The sequence below is a fragment of the Ictidomys tridecemlineatus genome, chromosome 15, assembly GCF_052094955.1.
Source record: "Ictidomys tridecemlineatus isolate mIctTri1 chromosome 15, mIctTri1.hap1, whole genome shotgun sequence".
NCBI lineage: Eukaryota > Metazoa > Chordata > Mammalia > Rodentia > Sciuridae > Ictidomys > Ictidomys tridecemlineatus.
The window spans coordinates 19429080-19451722 of NC_135491.1; the positions used below are offsets into that span (position 1 = coordinate 19429080).

Genomic DNA, 22643 nt, shown 5'->3' on the forward strand with positions numbered 1-22643 from the left:
GAAAGATTCAGGACAGCATATTTTGTGTATGTATGGACATGAGCTCCTCCACTCTGCCCCTTGCCCCAGTGGTTCTAGTGGTTGAAACCAGGGCCTCACATATGCTAGGCAAGTGCTGTAATGCTGAGCTGCATCCCCAGCCATTTTATTTTTATTTTTATTTTTTTATTTTTTTTAAGAGAGAGTGAGAGATGGGGGGGGAGAGAGAGAGAGAGAGAATTTTTAATATTTATTTTTTAGTTTTCGGCGGACACAACATCTTTGTTTGTATGTGGTGTTGAGGATTGAACCCGGGCCGCACGCATGCCAGGGGAGCGCGCTACCGCTTGGGCCACATCCCCAGCCTCCCCCCCCCCCCCCCCCCCGCAGCCATTTTAAACTTAATTTTGATATAGTTTGTTGCTAAGAAATAAGTCTGGCCTTGAACTTGTGATGCTCGTATTTCAGCCTCCCTAGTAGGACATATGCTTTTCTTTTTCTTTTTTTTTTTTAGAGAGAGAGAGAGAAAGAATTTTTTAATATTTATTTATTTTTTGGCGGACACAACATCTTTGTTTGTATGTGGTGCTGAGGAGCGAACCCGGGCCACACACATGCCAGGTGAGCGTGCTACCGCTTGAGCCACATCCCCAGCCCGGGACATGTGCTTTTCTATATGCACAGAAGGGTAAAGAAAGAAACTGTTAGTAGAACTGGCTCTTGAGAACAAGACCCAGGGGAAAGAGGACAAAGACGACTCTTCTTTTTTGTTTATTATTCCCTTCAGTGTTTGTACTTTTGCCAACTATATGAATTACTTTTATTCATAATTTTTTGTTGTTAGTTCATTTTATTTATACATAATATTGGGGTTTATTTTGACATCATTATTCAAGCATGGAATAAAATTTGCTCTAATATCAGTCCCTTTCCCTCTTCTTCTCCTTGTTCCCTTTTCTCTATTTTGCTGATCTTCTATTTATTTATAGCTTTAAAAAAAAAAAGACTAGTGCATTATGGATATACATAAAGGTGTTACTCATTGTGATATCTTCATATATGTACATAAGAAAGTTGGGCCAGACTCATTCCACTGTTCCTCCCTTTTCCTGTCCCTCTTTCCCCCTTAATCCCCTTCCTCTACTCCTGTGATGTATCTTCTATTTTCATGGAAACCTCTCCTCCCCTTTTTTGCCTCATTTTGTTCTAGCTTCCACATAGGAGAGAAAACATTTGACCCTTGAATTTCTGGGTCTGGCTTACTTCACTTAGCATGATGCTCTTCAGTTCCATCCAGTTACCAGCAAATGCCATAATTTCATTCTTTTTCTTTTTTCTTTTTTAAGTTGTAGATGGACACAATAACCTTATTTTATTTACTTATTTTTTCATGTGGTACTGAGGACTGAACCCAGTGTCTCCCATGTGCTAAGTACTCTCCCATTAAGCCACAACCCCAGCCCAATAATTTCATTCTTTGTGGCTGAGTAAAACTCTATTGTGTGTATATACTACATTTTCTTTATCCGTTCATCTGTTGATGGGCACCTAGGCTGGTCCCAGAGCTTGGCTGTTGTAAACTGGGCTGCTGTAAACATTAATGTGGCTGCATCCTTCTAAAATCAAAGATCTAATCTTTTGGAAATACACCAAGGAATGGGATAGCTGGGACATGGGGTGGTTCTATTTTTAGTTTTTTGAGGAGTCTCCATAGTACTTTTCAGAGTGGTTGTACTAATTTGTAGTTCTACCAACAATGTAGAACTGTGTTTTCCCCCCCTACATCCTTGCCCACGTTTATTTGTAAATCATCATTCTGACTGGAGTGAGATGAAATCTTTATGTGGTTTTTGAATTGCCTTTCCCCTATTGCTAGAGATGTTGAACAGTTCTTCACATAGTTATTGGCTGTTTGTATTTCTTCTTCTTTTGTGTGTGTGTGTTGCTGGGGATTGAACCCAGGACCTTGTGCATGCAAGGCAAGCACTCTACCAACTGAGCTATATCCCTAGTCCTCTGTATTTATTCTTTTGGGAAGTATGTATTTAGTTCTTTTACCCATTTGTTAATTGGGTTCTGTGTGTGTGTGTGTGTGTGTGTGTGTGTGTGTGTGTCTGTGTGTGTGTGTGTGTGTGTTTGTGTGTGTTGAGTTTTTTAATATATTCAGGATATTAATCCCCTGACGGAGGAGCAGGTGGCAAAGATCTTTTCCCATTCTGTGGGTTTTCTGTTCACATTCTCATTTCCTTTGCTGTACATAATTTTATGGCATCCCACTTATTGATTCTTGGTTTTATTTCTTGTGCTTTTGGGGGTCTTGTTAAGGAAGTCAATGACTGTGTCAGTATGTCAGAGTGTTGACACTGGCTATTATTCTAGCATTTGCAGAGTTTCTGGTCTAATTCCTAGGTCTTTGATCCACTTAAGTTCTGTGCAGGATGAGAGATAGGTATCTGGTCTCATTCTTCCACATATGGGTATCCAGTTTTCCAGCACCATTTGTTATCAAGTGACTGTATCTCTTTTTTTTTTTTTTTTTTTAAAGAGAGAGTGAGAGAGGAGAGAGAAAGAGAGAGAGAGAGAGAGAGAGAGAGAGAGAGAGAGAGAGAGAGAGAGAGAATTTTTAATATTTATTTTTTAGTTCTCGGCGGACACAACATCTTTGTTGGTACGTGGTGCTGAGGATCGAACCCAGGCCACACGCATGCCAGGCGAGCGCGCTACCGCTTGAGCCACATCCCCAGGCCAAGTGACTGTATCTCTATGGGTTTTTCACTGTGTCTTCTGTTCCATTGGTTTTTGTTACTCATTTTTTATTATGAAATACTGCAGAGGTCCAAAAGAATAATACAAGCAGATCCCTGGAATCTGCCACTCTGTTAGGAATAACAGTGCTGTGTCTGTGTTGGTTTTATTACTCCCAGAACAGCAGAGGACAGAAGGTCCTGGGCGGGAAAGGTCTGGGGAACCTCCTCTCTGGCTCCTTTTATAACTAGGTGTAAGGGAGTTGTTACTAGAGGGCACTGGGAAAGTGTTGTAACATTTTAGCCTTTTTTTTTTTCGTTTTTTAAGTCAAAGTATACCAGGCTGGGGATATGGCTCAGTTGGTAGAGTGCTTGCCTCGCATGTAAGGCCCAGGGTTCAATCCCCAACAACACACACACACCCCAAAAAAAAAAAAAAAAAAAAAGGTCAGAGTATACCAAGATTTATTAGAAGGGGGGAAAAAAAGCAGGGGGTGGAGGAGTACCCTCAAGGAAGAGAAGTAAGTCCTCTCAGAGAGGGCAGTGACTACATTTTATCTTTTAAAATATCTGACAGTTCCCTGACTGGGCATCGTGGCAAACACCAGAAGTCCCAGTGACTTGGGAGGCTGGGGATGTAATTCAGTGGTATAGAGCTCCTAGGTCCGTTCCCAGTACCAAAAAAAAAAAAAAAAAAAAATTGGCAGAGCCTCTGTCTGAAGACAAGTCATCATTAGCTCCTCACAGCACAGTAGACTTCAGGAAGCCTGCACAGCTTAGGAGAGTCCTCCTAAATTTGACACCCCCTACCTGTTCTGGGAAGTCTGGTGTGTTTTGTGACCTCAGGCTCTGCTTGCCACAGTTTTTTTCCCCTGCATACTAGAGTTCAGATCCTGAGGCTCTTTAGCCCCTGAGCTACATCCCCAGCCCTTTTAAAATATTTTTATTAGATACAGAGTCTCATTGAGTTGTTTAGGGCCTCACTAAGTTGCTGAGGCTGGCTTTGAACTTGTGATCCTCCAGCTTCAGCCTCCCAAGTTGTTGGGATTACAGGTGTGCACCACGGCACCCAGCTCCTTTTTATTTTGTATTTTGAGGCAAAGTCTTGCTAAATTGCTAAGGCTAGCCTCAGTCTTGCAATCCTCCTGCCTCAGCCTCCCGAGCTGCTGCAGTTGCAGGTGTGTACCTCTTTTCTGTTTGACACTTTAACAGGCCAGCTCTGTGGGCTGGGGAGTAGCCCTGAGGCCTCTCTGGGAGTAGTCTCTGCTAGATTTTCCTGTTTATGAAATCACAGAGCACTTCTTAAGTGCCATGAAGGGTTAGAGGTGCAGGGGATAAGGCTATCCACAATGCATGTGAAGTCCTCTTTTATGGAGGGGAGACTTTTTTTGCAGGGGAGTGGGTTACTGGGGATCAAACCAGGGCCTGACACATGTTAGACAAGTGCTGTACCACTGAGCTACCTGCCAACCTGTGAGGGGAGACTTTAATACACAAATAAACAAATCAGACCATGTCAGGAAGTGATATTTTTCTAGGGTGTGATGAAATGAAAGTATGATAGTGACTGGCCCTGGATAGCACAGCCTCAGAGACTTGGGGCACTCAGAGAGGCTGCTTTGACCAGGGGCTTGGAGTTTCTCAGGCTGAAACTAGGGCAGTTCTGCCTGTCTGGTTTTCTTTTCTTTTTTTCTTATTTTTAGTTGTGCATGGACACCATAACTTTATTTATTTTTATGTGGTGCTGAGGATCGAACCCAGTGCCTCACACGTGCAAGGCGCTGCTCTACCACTGAGCCCCAGCCCCAGCCTTACTGACACCAGCAAATAGCTCTGAGACTGGCTCAGACTCATTGTCAAGTTAGTTGTAGAGGTGGCATGGGTGGGGGTGGGGTGGGGTTGTTAATGATTCTCACACTGACCTAAAAGTTCAAAGTGCCCCACTCTGGACAATGTTGTCAGAGGAAACCCTAAAGGTATTTATTAATCTGGTTCAACTGGCACCAACGGTTTTCTGAAAATAAATAAGGCATTTTGCCAAGCCTAGCGGTGGCCTGGTCGTGTCCCTGGGTGATGGATGATGATTATGTGACTGTTGCTATGGGCAGGGGCTAGTTTCTGTCATGTCTTGGGCCTTGCGCTCCTTCTTTCTTCTAATTTTCAGATGTTCAACTGCAGTCCCCACATGAAGGTAGCACAGTTGGAACAGGGATAGGGGGATGTTTGGGAAAATGTCCCCAGAAATGTGGGACTAGAAGTGAGGGTTCCAGTGTGTGACCAGGTAAGAGGACACTGTGGCTGGGCAGGTGCTGTGAGCTGCCAGGTTTTTAGGCCCCTTCAAATCTTCTCTGATCTATATCAGCAAAGAATCTATGAGCTTCCTGGAATTTAATTAGGAGAATAGCCAGTATTTTAAAGGTACCTACCCGTGCCAGATCCTCTGTTCCCACTCCACAAAGTTGGAGATCTCTTTTTCTGGGGGGTGTGGAGGGGAGACTACTGGGCATCAAACACAAGAGCCCTTTACCACTGAGATGCATCCTCAGCCCTTTTTGTTTTTTATTTTGAGACAGGATCTTCCTAAGTTGCTGAGTCTGGCCTCAAACTTATGATCCTTCTGCCTCAGCCTCCCAAGTCACTGGGATTACAGGCATATGCCAGTCTGCCCAATTTTTAAAATAATCTTTCTTTTTTTCTTTTTTAGGGGGGTTGTACCAGGGCTTTAGCTCAGGGTGCTTTACTACTTTTTTTATTTTGAGACAGGGTGTAAGTTGTTTAGGGACTTGCTAAGTTGCTGAGGCTGACCTTGAACTTGCAATCCTCCTGAGTTTCTGGGCTTACAGACATGTACCACCATGCCCAGCTTAAAAATCTTTTCATTGTTGCTGGGAACAAAAGTATACTCCTGTAATCTCACTTACTTGGGAGGCCAAGAGAGGAGGATTGCAAGTTTGAGGCCAGCCTGCTCAACTTAGCAAGACCTATCTCAAAAATGAAATTTAAAAAAGGGCTGAAGATCTAGCTCAGAGGTGGAAGACTCCTGGGTTCAATTCCAAGTACTGCAGTCAATCAATCAGTCATTTGATTGTTGAATTTTTAAACATTGGCAACCAGTGAAGGGGAGGGAAAAACAACTACCCGAGGGCCAAGTGAACGAGTTGCACAGGTCTCTGGTTCAGTTTGTGATCACTTGGCCAGAGGGTCATGGGATTTAGGCCAGGAGTAACCTGGGATGGTTTAATGAGAATGACCAGAGGTTTGATGACTGCTCACATGGTCACTTCTGAGGGGCTGGTACGTGTTCTTGCAGTGGGATGTGGGAGCGCTCCTTGGCCTTTTGGGCTGGCATGAATGCCAAGGCCTGTCTTCCCCTACTGAGAGATGGACTTGGAGCAGATATCCTGCCAGCCCTCACCTAATCTTCTGCCCCAGTCATGTGGCCCTGCAAGGGCATAGGCTAGCCTCAGGCCTACCTCCTGAGTCCCTGGCAGAGCAGGATTCAGGACCAGTTCCTGGAAGAACAGGTGGCAGAGTAAAGACTGTTCCCTAGAGTCAACTAAGTGGATCCGATAAGGTCTCTGAAGCAGGTGCAAGTCGCTGGGTCAATTATGGTACCTGTTCCCAGAGGAACAATTTTACTCAAAGACTTGGGAGAGAAAAAAAACTCTCATGGAAACCAATAGGGACATGTGAGTCAGAAAGCAAAATTCAAGTGTGTGTTTAAGACAAAACATGGGGACATGCCAGGAATTTTCAACTCGGCACAGAAGCCATCTTTGTTCTTTTTAGTACATATGTGCTTTTTATCAAAATCCCTCTGGCCAGAGGGAAGCCATGGAGACTAATGTGTGGCCCTTTCTGGGCCCTTTCTGAAGCACCTTTCTGCCTCATTCTGGTCAGCCTTGAGTTCTCTTTTGGCTAAAACATTGATTACTATACCACACTGGCCCAGAGGAGTTGACACCGAAACAGAAGCTGAAAGACGCAGCACATTTCCCTAAAAAGCCCAGGGAAACCATTTGTTTTCATTCAGAAAGGCAGCCAAGGCACAAAGCATTAGCATCAACAAGATGCAGGCTCTGGACTTAATCCCTGATTTGGACCAACCCATTTTATATTTGACCATTGCCCCAGCCTAGGACCAGAGGTGGCTGGGTGTATCTGCCATCTTGAATTGGTACACCTTAATCAAGAAACCTCCTTCTACCGACGAATCAGTGAAAAATCCTTACCTAGAATTGATTTCTGCATCATCTACGTATCCAAAGATCAGCATCAGAGAAGCCAAACTCAGGACCCCACCTGGTTGCCACCATAATTCAAAGTGACTCACACAAAAACATCCACATCCAAAGAACAGCTCAGTGATTGGTTACAAATCTTAGGTGGCAAATTATTGTCATGTTAGGAGAGAGGAGATATAGAAAATTAACATGTAAGAAACCAAGAGTTGGCATTATGTGTACATTGTCTTGGCATTTGGGGAGTCTTGGTGTCTCCGTTGCTATAATTTATCTTGGACCCAGGTTGCTGCCAAGAATCGGTGAGCCGACACTTGGGAGCAGTCTTCATTCTGAGATTTTTTTCTTCCAGAAACTGAAATTTGTTGAGCCTCCATCATGGAGAAAGGTCGGTGTAAACTTCTAGGAGAAATATCAAGAAATAGAAGACTTGTTCTTTAGGAGTTTTCATTGTTTATCCAAAATAGATTTCAAGGGCTGGGGTCGTAGCTCAGTGGTAGAGGGCTTGCCTAGAAGTATGAGGCACTGGGTTTGATTCTCAGCACCACATATAAATAAATAAAATAAAGGTCCATCAACAACTAAAAACAAACAAAAACAAAACAAAACAAAGTAGATTTGAAGCACATTTGCTCATTTGTGCAACATGTCAGATTAAAGCATGAATGAATAAGGATGTAAAGGATAGGAGGAAGAAAGATATAAGAGAGATTTAGATTTGTCTGAAGGTATGGCTAACACATGCCACAGAATCATATATATATATTTTATTTTATTATTTTATTTTATTTTTTTTTAGAGAGAATTTTTTTTAATATTTATTTTTAGTACTTGGCGGACACAACATGTTTGTTGGTATGTGGTGCTGAGGATGGAACCCGGGCTGCACGCATGCCAGGCGAGCGCGCTACCACTTGAGCCACATCCCCAGCCCCATATATATATTTTTTAATATTTATTTTTTAGTTATAGGTGGCCACAGTGTCTTTATTTTATTTTTATGCGGTGCTGAGGATTGAACCCAGCCTCACACCTGCTAGGCCAGCACTCTACCTCCGAGCCACAATCCCAGCCCAAGTCCTATATATTTTATTAGATGTGAACCACAGTGTGTCTATTGAGCTTCCTAGCAGGTGATATGAAGAAGGGAATGTGATCTGGAACACACTGTGTGCTCATTAGCCAAAAACAACATGTCGTTAAAAAGTGAACCCCTTCCTAATATTGAGGGCTGAGAAAGTTTTCTTCCTTGAATCCTGATGGATAATATTAACTAGTAAATCAGTCATTTTCTCAATGACCCCTCTGTATCCCAGGTTTTACAAGCTGCAGGTTGTGACCCATGGTGTGTAATGAAATCAATCCAATGAATTGCTGTGGTATAATAAAAAATAAATATTTGGTCTTTGTTCCCTGTGTTCCTGGTACAGAGCTCCTAAAACCCTTGACGTCTCTGTTCCTGGCACAGACCTCCTAAAACCATTCCCAAGTAACAAGAATATCTTTTTTTTTTTTTTCAAGTAATAAGAATATCTTTTGTGTGCTAATGAGATGACTCCTGGTCAGGAAGCTTCAGAATGGGGAAGATTCCCAGAAAGACCAGGCCATGATGAGAGGGCTGGAACTTTTAGTTCCCTATTCCCCTCCCACCTCCAGAGATGGCAGAGGACCTGGAGATTGAGGCCAATTACCAGGGACCTATGGCTAATGAATCATGTCTGTGTAATTAATCCTCCATAAAAATCCCTAAATGATGGGGTGCAGGTTGCTCCCAGGCTGAGAACAGGTGCTGGGAGGAGGCACACCCAGAGAGGTCATGGCATCCACATCTACCCACCTCTGTTCTGTATCTCACTCTGTGCCATCTCTTCCCTTTGGCTCTTCCCAAATCGCAGACTCCATAATGAGCCAGAAAGGTAGGTAAAGTGTTTTCCTGGGTTCTGTGAATCATTCCAGTGAATTGTCAAACCTGAGGAGCGGATTTTAAGTTCCCCCAATTGATAGCTGGACAGTGAGAGATCCAGGTATTGCCCTCTCCTGGGACTTGCAGCCCATACCTGCCTTCTTGTGAGCCTTTAACTTATTGAGCCTGCTGCTAGCTTTGTTAGTTGGAATTGGGATTGAATCGAATTGTTGAAAACTTAGTTGGTGTTGGAGAATCAGAGAATTGGAAAGTCTTAAATAACATTTTTTTGCGGTGGGGGGGGGGCGGTCTGCCCTGGGGATTGAATCCAGGATTTGGTGCATGATAGCCTTGTGTTGTACCACTTACCTACATCCCAGCCCAAGATCATTTTTTTTTTTTAAATAAAGGAAGTTGTTAGAGTAAGTTTTTAGAGAAGAATAGGATATGTTGGAGTATATCACATCCATGACTTTAGTGAGGCTTGTGTTCCAGGGATGCATATGTGTATCCCTACATTGTAATATAAAATGCATTTCATATTGGTGATCGTGAACCCTCCCCTCTATTCCTCAAGTCTTCAAACTAGTGACATTTACCAGCCAGTAGTTCATTGCCTGGCTAGGGAAGCCCAAAGGTAAAGGTGTAAAAGTTTCCCGGGCAGCCAGAGGATGAGCTCTGTCATACATGTGGCAAGGTGAAGGACAGCCCCAAGGGAGGGGGAGACTGAAGGAAGAGGGGGAGTACTTTGCTCTCTGGAGGAAAGATGGGCAGGTGGGAGCAAAGCAAACAGGTGACAGGGCTGGATTTTCATCAGCTGAGGAGGGAGCAATGGTAAGATACCGTCTCTCTGGTTGGCTGGAGCTCTCGGCTAATCAACCTCAGGTTTCTTCATCCATGAAATGAAAACAACATTAGCACCCAAAGAGATGGTTCCTGGACATGAGCTCATCATAGGTCTGGCTCAATGCCTAGTTATTATTTTATAGTTATTTTTGAAGTGATTCTTAATCTGTAAAATGTAAGGTCTTTGAGTAGGTGTAAAAAAAAAACCCTGTGTTTGAAAACGTGTAAAAAAATCAGCATACTATAGCAACATCTGAACACTCATGTTTTTTGCAGTACAATTCTCATTAGCCAAATTATGGAATCAGCGCAGGTATCTGCCAGTGGGTGAAAGGATAAAGAAAATATAGTATATGTACACAATGGAATGAAATAATGCCATTTACAGGAAAATGGATAGAATTAGAAGTCCTCAGTTGAACAAAATAAGCCAGTCTCAGAAAGCCAAGTATCACATGCTTTCTCCCAAATGCAGAATCCAATGGGAAAAAGACAACATAAAAGTAGAAGGGAGACTATTAAAGGAATAGGAAGGTCATGGAAGGGAATGCAGGGTGGATATTATCAAAGTATTTTATGTCTATGTTCTAATATACCACAACAAAACCCATTATTCTGTATGATTTTTTTTGGAATTTTAATATTTATTTTTTTTTAGCTTTCGGCAGACACAACGTTTTTGTTTGTATGTGGTGCTGAGGATCGAACCCGGACCGCACGCATGCCAGGAGAGCACGCTACCGCTTGAGCCACATCCCCAGCTCTACTCTGTATGATTAAAATGCACTAATAGGGGCTGGGGTTGTGGCTCAGTGGTAGTGCGCTCACCTAGCTCACCTTGAGCTACTGGGTTTGATCCTCAGCACCACATAAAAATAAAATAAAGGGATTGTATCCACCTACAACTAACAAACAAACATTAATAAAGCTGGGTGCAATGGTGCACACCTGTAATCCAGCAGCTTGGGAGGCTGAGGCCAGAGGATAACGAGTTCAAAGCCAGCCTCAGCAAAAGTGAGGCCCTGAGCAACTCACTGAGACCCTGTCTCTAAATAAAATACAAAACAGGGTTGGGATGTAGCTCAGTGGTGCAGTGGCCCTGAGTTCAATCCCCCGTACCAAAAAAAAAAAAAGTAATAATAATAAAAAAACCTTCAGTAAAGTTTGTTGCTATATATTGCTGAATGCTGTTCCATTCTATGTATACACCATGTGAGTATATCAAATTTTTTAAAAGCCTTTTTTAAAAACTATTTTCTTAGATAGAAATAATACCTTTATTTTATTTTATTTATTTTTATGTGTTGCTGAGGATCAGTCCCAGTTCCTCAAACGTGCGGGGCAAGCGCTCTACCATTAAGCTATAATCCAGCCCCAAGTATACTAGATTTTTCTAGCTAGTGGACATTTAGATTGTTCCTGCTTTTTGGGCTACTATGAATATTCACATGTCTTTGGATACATGCCTATTTTTATTTGTCTCATGTTGATTCTTAGAGTGAAAATGCTAGGTTACATGGTAAGTTTTTGTATAACTGTCAAACTGTTTTCCAAAGTGATTCTACCTTTTACCATCCGCGGTTTATGAGGGCTTCATTTCTCCACGTCTTCACTGATGCTATTATTATCTGACTTTTTTTTTTTTTAAATCATAGCCAATCTAGTAGGTGTATATTGGTGTCTCATTATGGTTTTAATTTGCAGTCCTCTGCTGACTAATGATATGATATGATATGACTAATGATCAGTTTCATGTGCTTTTAGCTATTCACATATCTTCTTTGGTAAAATGTTCATTCCAGTCTTTTGTCTATTTGAAAAAATATATCAAATTATCTTTTGAATTATTTAGTGTAGCTCTTTATATATTCTGCATACAAATTATTAGATATATAATTTGTAAATATTTTCTCTTGGTCTTTGGCTTTATTCTCTTCTGTGTGTGTGTGTGTGTGTGTGTGTGTGTGTGTTGGGGTTTAAACCTAGGTGCTCAGACATGCTAAGTACTAAGCACATGTTCTTCTTCTGAGCTACATTCCCAGCCCCTTTTTCTTATAGTGTCTCCTAAAAGGCAAAGATTTTAAAACTTTTTTTTTTTAAAGAAAGTGAGAGAATTTTTAATATTTATTTTTCAGTTTTTGGCGGACACAACATCTTTGTATGTGGTGCTGAGGATCGAACTTGGGCCACACGCATACCAGGCGAGCGCGCTCTGCTTGAGCCATACCCCCAGCCCAGATTTTAAAACTTGACAGTGACTTTTTATCAGTTTCTTCTCTTGGGATTATGCTTTCAGTGTGTTGCTAAGAATATTTTATTCAACCCAATGTCTTGAAATTTTCTCCTTTATTTTCTTCTAGAAGACTTAGAGGTGAAGTTCATGTTATGGGCTCTCTCTCTTTTTTTTTTTTTTTTCTCCCATTGTGCAGTAAAGGATCCACATTGCAAGCCTGAGACTGCTATCCTTAGGCAGGCCTGTGGGCAAGACTGGCTCTGGGTTTGTGGCTGGAAACTTAGATTTTCGGAGGGTTCCCATCCTCCCGGTCTGATATGAGTGGCTCACCATGCCAACACTGTACAAATGATGTGTTGTGTGGAACTACCTCCTTTCCTTCCGGGAATTAGAATTTTGGAATTTTGCTAGGTGGAGGTGCCTGCTTGATCAGCCCCCGGTAAAAATTCTGGATACTGCATCTCAAAACAAGCTTTCCTGATAGAGGGCATTTCATATGGGTTGTCACAGCTCATTACTGGAGGAATTAAATGTGACCTGCATAAAACTCCACTGGGAGAGAACTCTTAGAAGCTTGTGCCACCCTTCCTTCAAGACCTCTCACACCCCCTTGCTTAATGTTATCTCTTTGCTGTGATAAATCCAAGCAACGAGTTCTGCTAGTCATAGTAGCAAATCAGTTGCTGAACCTGGGTATCATGGTTGGGATATGTGGTGTCCCCAGAAAACTCGTGTGTGAGACAATGCCATATTCAGAAGTGAAATGATGAGATTATGAGAGTTGTGACCTAATCAATGAATTAACCCACTGACCTAGATTAGGTAGAAACTAGAGGCAGATAGGGTGTGGCTGGAGGAGGTGGGTCAGTGGGGGTGTGCCTTTGGGGTTTCTATTTTGTCCCCTCTGCTTCATGATTCCGTGTCCTGAGCTGCTTTCCTCCACCACACCCTTCCACCATGATGTCTGTCTCACTTTGGGCTCAGAGCTGTGGAGTCAGTCATCTAAGGACTGAGCCTCTGAAAATGTGAGCCGGAATAAAATTTTCCTCCCTATTTGTTCTTGTCAGGTATTTCAATCACTATGATGAAGAAAGCTGACTAAAACACTGAGGGTGGTCCCGGGGACCCTGACACAACTATGAATGTCTAATTGCTTTAGCATCAGTTGTTAAAAAGACTATCCCCCCCCCCTTCTAACTGTCCTGGCACGTTTGTCAAAATCAGTTGGCCATAAGCCTAAGGATTTATTTCTGGTTCATTGCCTCCCCTCATGCCAGTACAGCCCTGTCTTGATTACTGTGATTTTGTAACAAGTTTTACAATCAAACAGCACAAATCCTCCAACTTTGTTCTTTTTTCAAAATTGTTGTGGCTATTCTAGGTTCTTTGTGTCTCCATACAAATTTTAGTATCTACTTGATGATTTCTGCTAAAAAAAAAAAAAAAAAAAGTTATGGAGGGTTGGGGTTGTAGCTTAGTGGCAGAGCAATTGCCTAGCGTGTGTGAGGCATGGAGTTCGATTCTAAGCACCGCATATAAATAAATAAAATAAAGGTCCATTGCCAACTAAAAAAATATATTTAAAAAAAAATGCTTATGGGGATTTGGATTGGGATTGCACTGAGTCAGAAAGTCAGCTGGGGAGACTTGACCTCTTAACAATAATGAGTCTTTGATCCTTAAATGTGGAATATCTGTTCATGTAATATCTCAGAGATGTTTCATAGTTTTCAGTGTCCAAATGTTGGACTTTTGTTAAATGGCTACTGTGAACAGATTGGTTTTCTCAGTTTCATTTTAAGGTTGTTTATTGCTAGAATATAGAAATAGAATTAATTTGCATGAGTGTTTGTGGTCTCTATTTATTTATTTGGTGCTGGGATTGAATCCAGGGCCTTGCACATGTTAAAGCACATGCTGTTCCACTGAGCTACACCCCAGCTCTGAATTCTGCATATTGATGTACCCTGTGGCCTTGCTAAATTTATTAGTTCTAACATTTGTTTTATGGATGCCTTGGGATTTTCTACATATAAGATAAGGCAGCCAGGTGAGGTGGTGAATGCCTGTAATCCCAGCAGCTCTGGAGGCTGAGGCAGGAGGATCGTGAGTTCAAAGCCAGCCTCAGGAATTTAGCGAGGTGCTCAGCCACACAGTGAGACGCAGTCTGTAAATAAAATACAAAAATGTGTGGGGATGTGGTGGAGTGGTCAAAGGGCCCTGGTTTCAATCCTAGTAGCAAAAAAAAAAAAAAGGCCACTGTGAATAAAGGCAGTTTTATTTCTTCCTTTCTCATCTGGAAGCCTTTAATTTCTTTCCTTGCCTCATTGCTGCTGGTTTGAACTACTAGTACAGTGTTTGTGAGAAATGACAAAAACATACATCTCTACCTTACCCAGAAGGGTAATGCAGTCAGTTTTTGACTGTTAAGTATGTTAGCTGTCAGATTGTGTAGGTACCTTTTATCAGCTTTTGTAAATTATTATTTTTCATAGTTTGTTGAAAAACGTTAGCATGAATTTGCATGGGATTTTGTTAACATGCTTTTTGCTGTATCTATTGAGACAACATGTGTTTTTATTTTTATTTTATTTTATTTTTGGTACTGGGGATTGAATCCAGGGGCACTCAACCACTGAGCCATATCCCCATCCCTTTTTATATTTTATTTGGAGACAGGGTCTCACTGAGTTGCTTAGAGCCTCGCTAAGGTGCTGAGGCTGGCTTTGAACTCATGATCCTCCTGCTCAGCCTCCCAAGCCACTGGAATTACTATGCGACTGGGCCCAGCTAACCATGTGTTATTCTACTAATATAGTGTTACATGAGTTGATTTTCCGATGTAGGACCAATCTTGTATCCTGGAATAAATCATGGTAGATAATCCTTTTTATATGTTGCTGGTTTGGGTTGCTGTTTATTGAGGATTTTTGCATAGGTATTCATGAGGGATATTGACCTGTTTTGTTTTGGATCACAGTAATTCTAGCCTTATAGAATGAGTTGGGAAGTGTTACTTCGTCCTCTGTTTTCTTTGTAAGAGGATAATTTTGTTGTTGTGTATTTTTGTCTCTTGAATGGGGTCTCACTTGTTGCCCAGACTGGACTTGAATTCCTGGACTCAAGTGATCTGCCTTCTTGAGCCTTCCTAGTGCTGGGACTCATTCTACTGTGCCTGATTTAAAGGGATAATTTATGGCCTTTTAGTAGGTGACTGGAGGCAGTCATCTTTTTCAAGGGTAACTTTTTGCAGTGATCCTTAGGATGTGGCAGCTTGCAGCATTATTGACTGTGTTCCCAGCTCCATTTGCTGGTGGGTCTGGCTGAAGATGGGGCAGATGCCCAGGGTCTCTGAGACAACTTGTCTGATCACATCTGGCAAGCAAATGCAAGCAGCCCTCTGAGCTTCCCCGCAGGAATTGAGGGTTGGTCTGCTCACCTGGCAGTGGGGTGCTTGGCTGAGGGCACATCTCTCCCTTCTCTCTCTGAACAGAGTAGCCACGAACCAGAAGGTGCGAGAGCAGGTACGCCTGGAGCTGAGCTTCGTCAACTCGGACCTGCAGATGCTCAAGGAGGAGCTGGAGGGGCTCAACATCTCCGTGGGAGTGTATCAGAGCACAGAGTGAGTGGGGCAGCGCGTCATCCAGATGCCTGAGTGTACCTGTGTCCAGGGTGGGACGCAGAGAGGCGGTGGGTAGGGGGTTGTGCACCAAGGGCAGGGCAGCCCCTATTTTGGGAAGTGAGATGATTGGGTTTGGTGTTGAACCAGGTACAAGGGTTAAAGCAATGACCCTGTGGAGTTTGTTGGGAAATATCCGCAGTATTGGACAGACGGGCGTTTGACCTGGGATCCCTTGGAACACAGAGAGCAACATGACTGGGTCCCAGCAGGGAGATGGCATCTTTCACATGGGCTGGGATGGTGGCTGTGATGTAAAGATGCCCTGCTTCTGTGGGTGGCCATAGCTGATGTGCCAGGTGAGGACAAGGTTACCCTGCCATTTGCCCTCCCGGACTCTCGTCAAGTACAAGGCCTGGCCCTGGGTCTTTCTGTTGATAGAATGCAAAAAAGTAGAAACTGCCTTGAGGGGGATCTTTTTTTAATATATATCTATTTTTTAGTTGTACACAATGCCTTAACTTTATTTTAAGAAATTATTTTTAATAAATTATTTATTCTTAATAAATGAGGATTGAACCCAGGGCCTCGTACATGCTAGGCAAGCACTTTACCGCTGAGCCACAACCCCAGCCCAAGGGCCCCAGTCAAAGTTAGGGGGCCCGAGTTCCCCTAGAAGATGGTACAGTGGCGACACTTAAGAAATGTATGACAATAAGTATTGGAGTTTCCTCAGGGAATGTTTATGGGAGGTGGATTATTGAAGTGTGCCTTCAGAAAGTTCTCTGCCCTGGGTGAGCTATTTTTTGGGGAAAAAGAAATGTTCATCTTTAATTAAGAAATAGCTGAGCCCTCCAAAGAAGGGTTTACTTGCCATGTGGGGATGTGAGCCTTCTTAGATGGGTGAGCTCCAGGGGAAACTCAGGCATAAAATAGTTCCCTGGATTAACAGAAGGAAGACATTTGGGAATTTTGAGCCACCTTGGAGTGTGCATTTCCTGACCCTAATCCTCCCCATGGCACCTGGGTTGTTCTTTGAAGCTCAGAGCCAAGAGCAGGTGTCTGGAGTCCTGCTGCTCTTCCCTCAGTGACAGTCCTGTGCACAGCTGCTTTACCTGTGGGCTCCCAGTGCAGTTTCAAAAACTCAGGGCAGCAATGAGTGGAAGGTTCTCCTAGCCTCTCCTCTGGTGTTAAATTCCAGTGTTTCCCTCCAAAATTTCAAGGTTAGGGTTTTTATTGTTGTTTTCTTTTAGTACTAGGGATTAAACCTGGGGAGTGCTCTACTGTTGAGCTACACCCCAGCCCTTTTTATTTTTTATTTTGAGACAGGAGTTTTGCTAAGTTGCCCAGGCTGGCTTTGAACTTTGATCCTCCTGTTTTAGCCTCCTAAATTGCTGGGATTACAGGCATGTGCCACTAGACCTCACCAAAAAGGTCCAAATTCCTCCAGGACTCAGACTTTAGTAATAAATGGAGAGTGGCCATTTTTTTGTTTTGTTTAAAAAAAAAAAAAAAAAAAAAGCAGGGTTTTCTTACAAAGATGCATCTAAGACCCCTGCATAGTCATAGTCCACAATGGCCTCTCTAGATTCCCCTGTGTTATTGGGGAGAGGGGAGAGACGGGCAGATACCAAATGACAACTTGTATTTGCACCCTTCATTGTAGCTATTTTCAAAGTAGGTCGCTGCTTTCTGAGTGCTGTAGATTGTGAAGCTCTTCTAGAGGTAGGCAGGGAAGAAATTTCTCACATACAGATGAGAAAATTCAGGGAGGCCCAGGTCACAAAGAAAGTCATGTTAGCGCCACACTAGGGATGATGGAGTCCTCAGGATACCTGTCACTCTTCTGGAGAGTCTTGGGAAGAGCCGACCTTGCCGCCAGCCCTGGAGGAGCAAGGCTTGGCCTGCCTTAATCTCCTTCTATTCAGGTCCAGCCTTCCTGGCAGGCTTTGGGGAAGCCAGATACTAAGGTTTGGTCTCACCTGCTTTTAGCACAGCAGTGCCACAGTGGCAGTTTCAGTTTACAGCTGCATTGTCCACTCACCCTGCCCAGCATTCCTGACCTTCTCTCTGGGCTGGGCTAAGCAGCCTGTGGCAGTCTCCTGTTACAGGTCAGGGAGCTAAATCCCTATTTGCTAAACACAGCCTGCTTCCTGTTCACTTCCTTCTGGCCCTGCCCCTAGGAATGTAGGCTCAGGGAGCACTCCTGAGTGCAGGTTGACTGAGGGGTCAGTGGGGGCAGAAGAGGAGGTGGAGGTGTAGTGGAGACTGCAGGCTGACCCTGGACTGGGAGCCAAGTGTGCCTAGATGTCAAGTGGGGCCCCAGGCTGCAAAGTCTTTTCTATGCAGGTAATGGGATACCTGTTGTCATACCCCCAGATGTGGAGCCCAGGGTTGAGTGTGAAGGGTGTTGGAGGGCAGTTAGAGAGGTGGGACCCATTGTGGTGAGGAGAGGGAGAGGAGGGAGGGTTGGAGATTAGGAGGAGGCCCAGCGTAGCGGGTGGTGTACCCAGGCTGGGAAGCAGTGAGTGCATGTGGCAGGTCGCTGAAAAGTTGAGACGGGAGGGATAAACCAGGGTCAAGTTGGTGGGGTGGGGGTGGGTCTTGTGTGTTAGGCTGCAGCATCCAGCTGTCACAGGGAGCTGGAATCCATTTTAAGAACTGAAGGAAGGGGATGACCCAAGTTGTCCTGAGGGAACGGGAACCTGTCAGCTAGCTGTGTGGTGGACTGGTGTGGGGACAGAAGTGGGGACCTGAGCTGGGCTGCTGGGGTGAGGCTGCGGAGTGCCAAGTGGCCTGGTTGGGGTGTTCACATGCCTTGTTGTGCTCTTTGTAGGGAGGCGTTTATGATCCCTCTGATTCCTCTTGGCCTGAAGGAAACCAAAGACGTTGACTTTTCAGTCGTCCTCAAGGTAAAGCAGTTGGCCTCGGTGTTTAAAATGGGAAAAAAGAAATTATTGTGTATTCCTCGAAGTGGTCTGAGGCCCACTGGGCCAGGCGCCAGTGATATCTGTCTGCAGGTGACCGTCAGTCATTTCTCTTAACTTGCTCTCTTCTTTGCTGACTTCTGAAGCTCCTCCTGAGAACCTGGAAAAGGTGGGCTGGGATCCCAGACGGACCTCCACGAGAGGCCAAGTGGAAGAGGGTCTGTGGTGGGCGTCCTTTAGAATTTTAAAAATTATACCCTGTTTCACCTTTCTTGTTAAACTGTGTAACCAGTTAAGGCCATGTTTTTGGAAGAACAGCTAAAGTCTCCCGCCCCCAACATATTATCATGGAAAACTTCCAAACTTATAGAAAAACTGAAAGAATCCTACAGTCATCCTGAAAGAATCCTACCAGTAACATTTTGCTTTATTGCCCATCTGTCCATTTATGCCTCCCTGTGTCTGCCCACCAGTCCATTTTATTTTATGATGCATTTCAAAGTAAATCAAAGATATCAATTCACTACCTTAAATACTTGAGTAGCTCAAGTTTGGGGTTCGGTTTTTTTCTCTATCTAATTCTTGAGTTTCTGAGCTCCTTTCTCATTCAGTAAGTACTTGTAGATCTGCAGCAGTCACTGTATTGCCACCTGGAGATGCCACAAGCCTTACCTTGGGGGCCTGTGAGTCCTGTGGGGGGGGGGGTCGGTCAGGTAGGACACTGGAGGTCTTTGTTAGAGTCATACAAGAGAGGTGGAGCTTCCACACTGGGGCCAGGGGACCATCCACACCTAGAATATTTAATTATTCTTCCTTTCCCCAGCTCCATCAGTTTGAGGTTTGGTATCACCAGCTGGCTGGGCTGGCAACTGAAAAACCACACAAACACAGAAATACCTTTTTTGTGGATCAAAGACATCTCTGAGACCTCAGTTGTCAGCTCCCACGCTGGAAGGCAAGGGGAGCAAGGGAAGCAAGAGGCAAGAGAGAGAGCCCACCTGAAATTCCCCTGTTTATTGGGGAAAAGCCATTCATAGAATATTCCACCCAAATAAGGCAAGGGATTGGGTTTCAAAAGATGGAGTCTTGCTTGGTGATGTCTTGTGGTCAGCAGGTTGATTGACATCTTGGAAAGCCACACCCATTTCAGGTACTGTGTAGGATCACAGGCAGAGCAAGAGAAAAATGGGTCGCACAGCCCAAAAAACCGTGTAACGCCAGACCAGTCCCAAATGTGCGTAGCTCACACACACAGCCCATGGATAGATGGAGACAGTTTGGTGGTTTTTTGGTACTGGGAACTAAACCCAGGACTTGCGCAGACTAAGCAGCTATACTACTACTGAGCCATATCCCCAACTCCATGTTCAGTTTGAGATTTAATGACTCACCTCCAACTGCTGTTTAGGAGATGAGGTAGAAGGAAGTATCTATCTCTGAGCTTTCCAGTACAGGTTCGAAGGATAGGAATGAAACCCAGCATTGTAAAAAAAAAAATGCTTCAAAGAATGATGTTTCTTTCCGTACTAATCCTGTTCATTGATTCATTTTGTACTATTATTAGTTAAGAAAAAAAAATTATCATGGCATTTTGGCCACTATAGAATTAATTTTTACCCCAGTACTGGAGACTGAACCAGGGGTGCTTTACCACTAGCTACATCCCTAGCCCTTTTTGTTTTATTTTGAGACAGAGGCTCAATAAGTTGCTAAGGCTGGCCTCAAACTTGTGATCCTCCTGCCACAGCCTCTGCAGGAGTAGCTGAGATTACAGTGCACCACCATGTCCAACCTGAATTTGTCTTTTAAAAGCAGTGGATTAATACTTTGAAAGCAACTGCACTTGACCTCTTCTTAAACAGAGGCTATGAGTCACATGACATAAACGTCCCTTTACTCAGGGTCTTTTTGTTATTGTTGTTGTTACAGGGGATTGAACTCTGGGGCACTTGACCACGGAGCCACATCCCCAGCCCTCCTCAGTCTCCTGAGCCGATGGGATTACAGGCGTGTGCCACCATGCTGGCTACCCAGGGTCTTTTGACTGCTGCCTTTGTTTAAATTTAGGGTCAGGTCCCTGTGAGTTTGGAGTTTTTATTCGAGTTGGAGAAAGGCAATTAATTGGTGGTGTTTCAGGGCTCAGATTGACCAAAAAGTTGATTTTTCTGGGTAGAAACTGTTTAGGATCAGCCTCTTTATGCCAGCTTTTCACAGCCTGTCTGAACTTTTGAGATGTGATTTGTCACTGCTCTATGGAACTCAAAGATAATCCCTGTATTTGTAGAAAAGTTGCATTTCTACAATTGTTTTTTTTTTTTTTTTTCTCTTAAGATTTAATTTGTCTGTTGCCCGGTGCCAGAGTTTAAAAGAATGTGGACATTTTAAAGGAGACTCTCTTGGAGAAACTTAGGAATGTTTGGGGCATCTGCAAGGATCCAAATAGGTCATGTTGCTGAATTCCACATTAAAGCAAGTGGGGAAAAAAAAAAAATCACATGCTGTGGGCATAGCCAATTACCATTCAGTGAGGCTTCCAACCATGTCATTTTATCTGAAAAGGGACGCTGCAAATGTCACTCATCCAAAAATGAGAACGTTTGGGGACTTTCTATTTTCTCCCTTCCACATTTGTATTTGAGAGAAACAAGCAACACAGAAGTTGTTCAGTGGACTTTGTCAGGGCCATTCAATTTCAAATGTGTCCATGGGAGGTTTAAGGCCAGGAAAGCTTTATGATGTGATTTTTTTTTTTTAAAGGAATTTAACCTTTATTTATTTGTTTTGTTTTAATGTGGTGCTGAGGATCGAACCCACGGCCTCACCCATGCTAGGCAAGTGCTTTCCCTCTGAGCCATAAACCCAGTCCTCATGATGTAATTTTATTCTGTTTTAAAAGACTTGGGCTTTAAAATGGCTGCTTTAGAAAGCATCATCAGGCCTGCTGGTGTAGTTCAGAGGCAGAGTGCTTGCCTAGATTACACAGGGCCCTGGATTCAATCCCTGAACCACAAAAAACAAAAGCAGCAACAACTAAAATTATCAAAATGCATGCCTTTTCCAGAGAATTTGAGGTTTTATTTGTCTGTTTGCTTTTCTTCTTGTTTTATTTTTACTGGAGATTGAACCCAGGGTCTCACACTAGGCAAGCTCTCTGCCTCTGAGCTACACCCCCAGCCCTGTTTATTTTTACTGAAAACAGGTTATCACTAAGTCGCCCAAGTCGCTCAAATCTGTGATCTGCCTCAGCCTCAGCCTCCTGAGTAGCTAGGATTCCAGGTGTGCACCACCATGCCTGGCTTGTCTTTGCTTTAAAGGGAGCTGCTACTACTGCTGCTTCTCCTCTTCCTCCTCTTCCTCCTCCTCCTCTTCTTCACTCTAATTAAGACCATTATTGCAGAACATTCAAAAAAACCAAGACACATAAAGCTCCCTCCCTATTTAGCTATGTGACTTGCTTAGTACTTACTGATCCTTTGGACACTCTGGTTTCTTCCTCTAACAGTGTCCTGCTTTGTGAAGGTTGGAAGAGACGTGTCTATTAAGGACAGAGTTTCTGCAGTGCTTGATGGTGTCTCTTCCCTACCCCCACCTCTTGCTCCCCTCCCACTCCATACCAGCCTCTTGCTGTAGCTTTCTTTTCTCTATGGTCAAGGGGGAGGAGCACCAGCAGGAGATCCCAAGGTGGAAGCAGAGGGAAGTCACATTTTCCCTGTCTCCTTCAGCTGCCTTTTGCATTCTCTATGCAAAAGACACCCTACCCCAAGGTGATTTGGTGCCCACCTAGGTTGCCAGTGTAGCTGCTTCTAAATCTGGGCTCTCCAGTTTATGGGGCTTAATCCACTCCCACCCCTGCCCTTTTGTATGCTAGGCATAGAATTCAGGGGCAAGAGCATGCTTACTTAGCAAGTCCTTTCCCACTGAGCTATGTTCCCAATCCTGGGGTTCTATTCGAATGACTTCAGGAGTTTGGCACCATTCTTTAACTCTGCCTACACCACTATTATAATAATAATCCCTGCATTACATTCTCATCACTAGTACTGCTGATGCGTGCCATCCTGCCTGGACCTGATATGGATATGCATCCTTACTCTGTTTTTATGGGGAAACTACTAAGCCTAGTCCACTGCAGCCTGAGTGCTAGACATTAT

General features: G+C 43.7%; 1 protein-coding gene across 3 annotated transcripts in view; it reads left to right on the top strand.

Annotated features, from left to right (window-relative positions):
- Positions 1–22643, top strand: part of Rhpn2 (rhophilin Rho GTPase binding protein 2) — a 65920-nt gene that overhangs the window by 15116 nt on the left and 28161 nt on the right. For all 3 annotated transcript variants that reach the window (XM_078032191.1, XM_078032190.1, XM_078032192.1), the window contains exons 3-4: positions 15440–15568; positions 18402–18477. In XM_078032191.1, coding sequence (XP_077888317.1) covers positions 15440–15568; positions 18402–18477 — 205 coding nt within the window. The remainder of the gene's footprint in view (positions 1–15439; positions 15569–18401; positions 18478–22643) is intronic.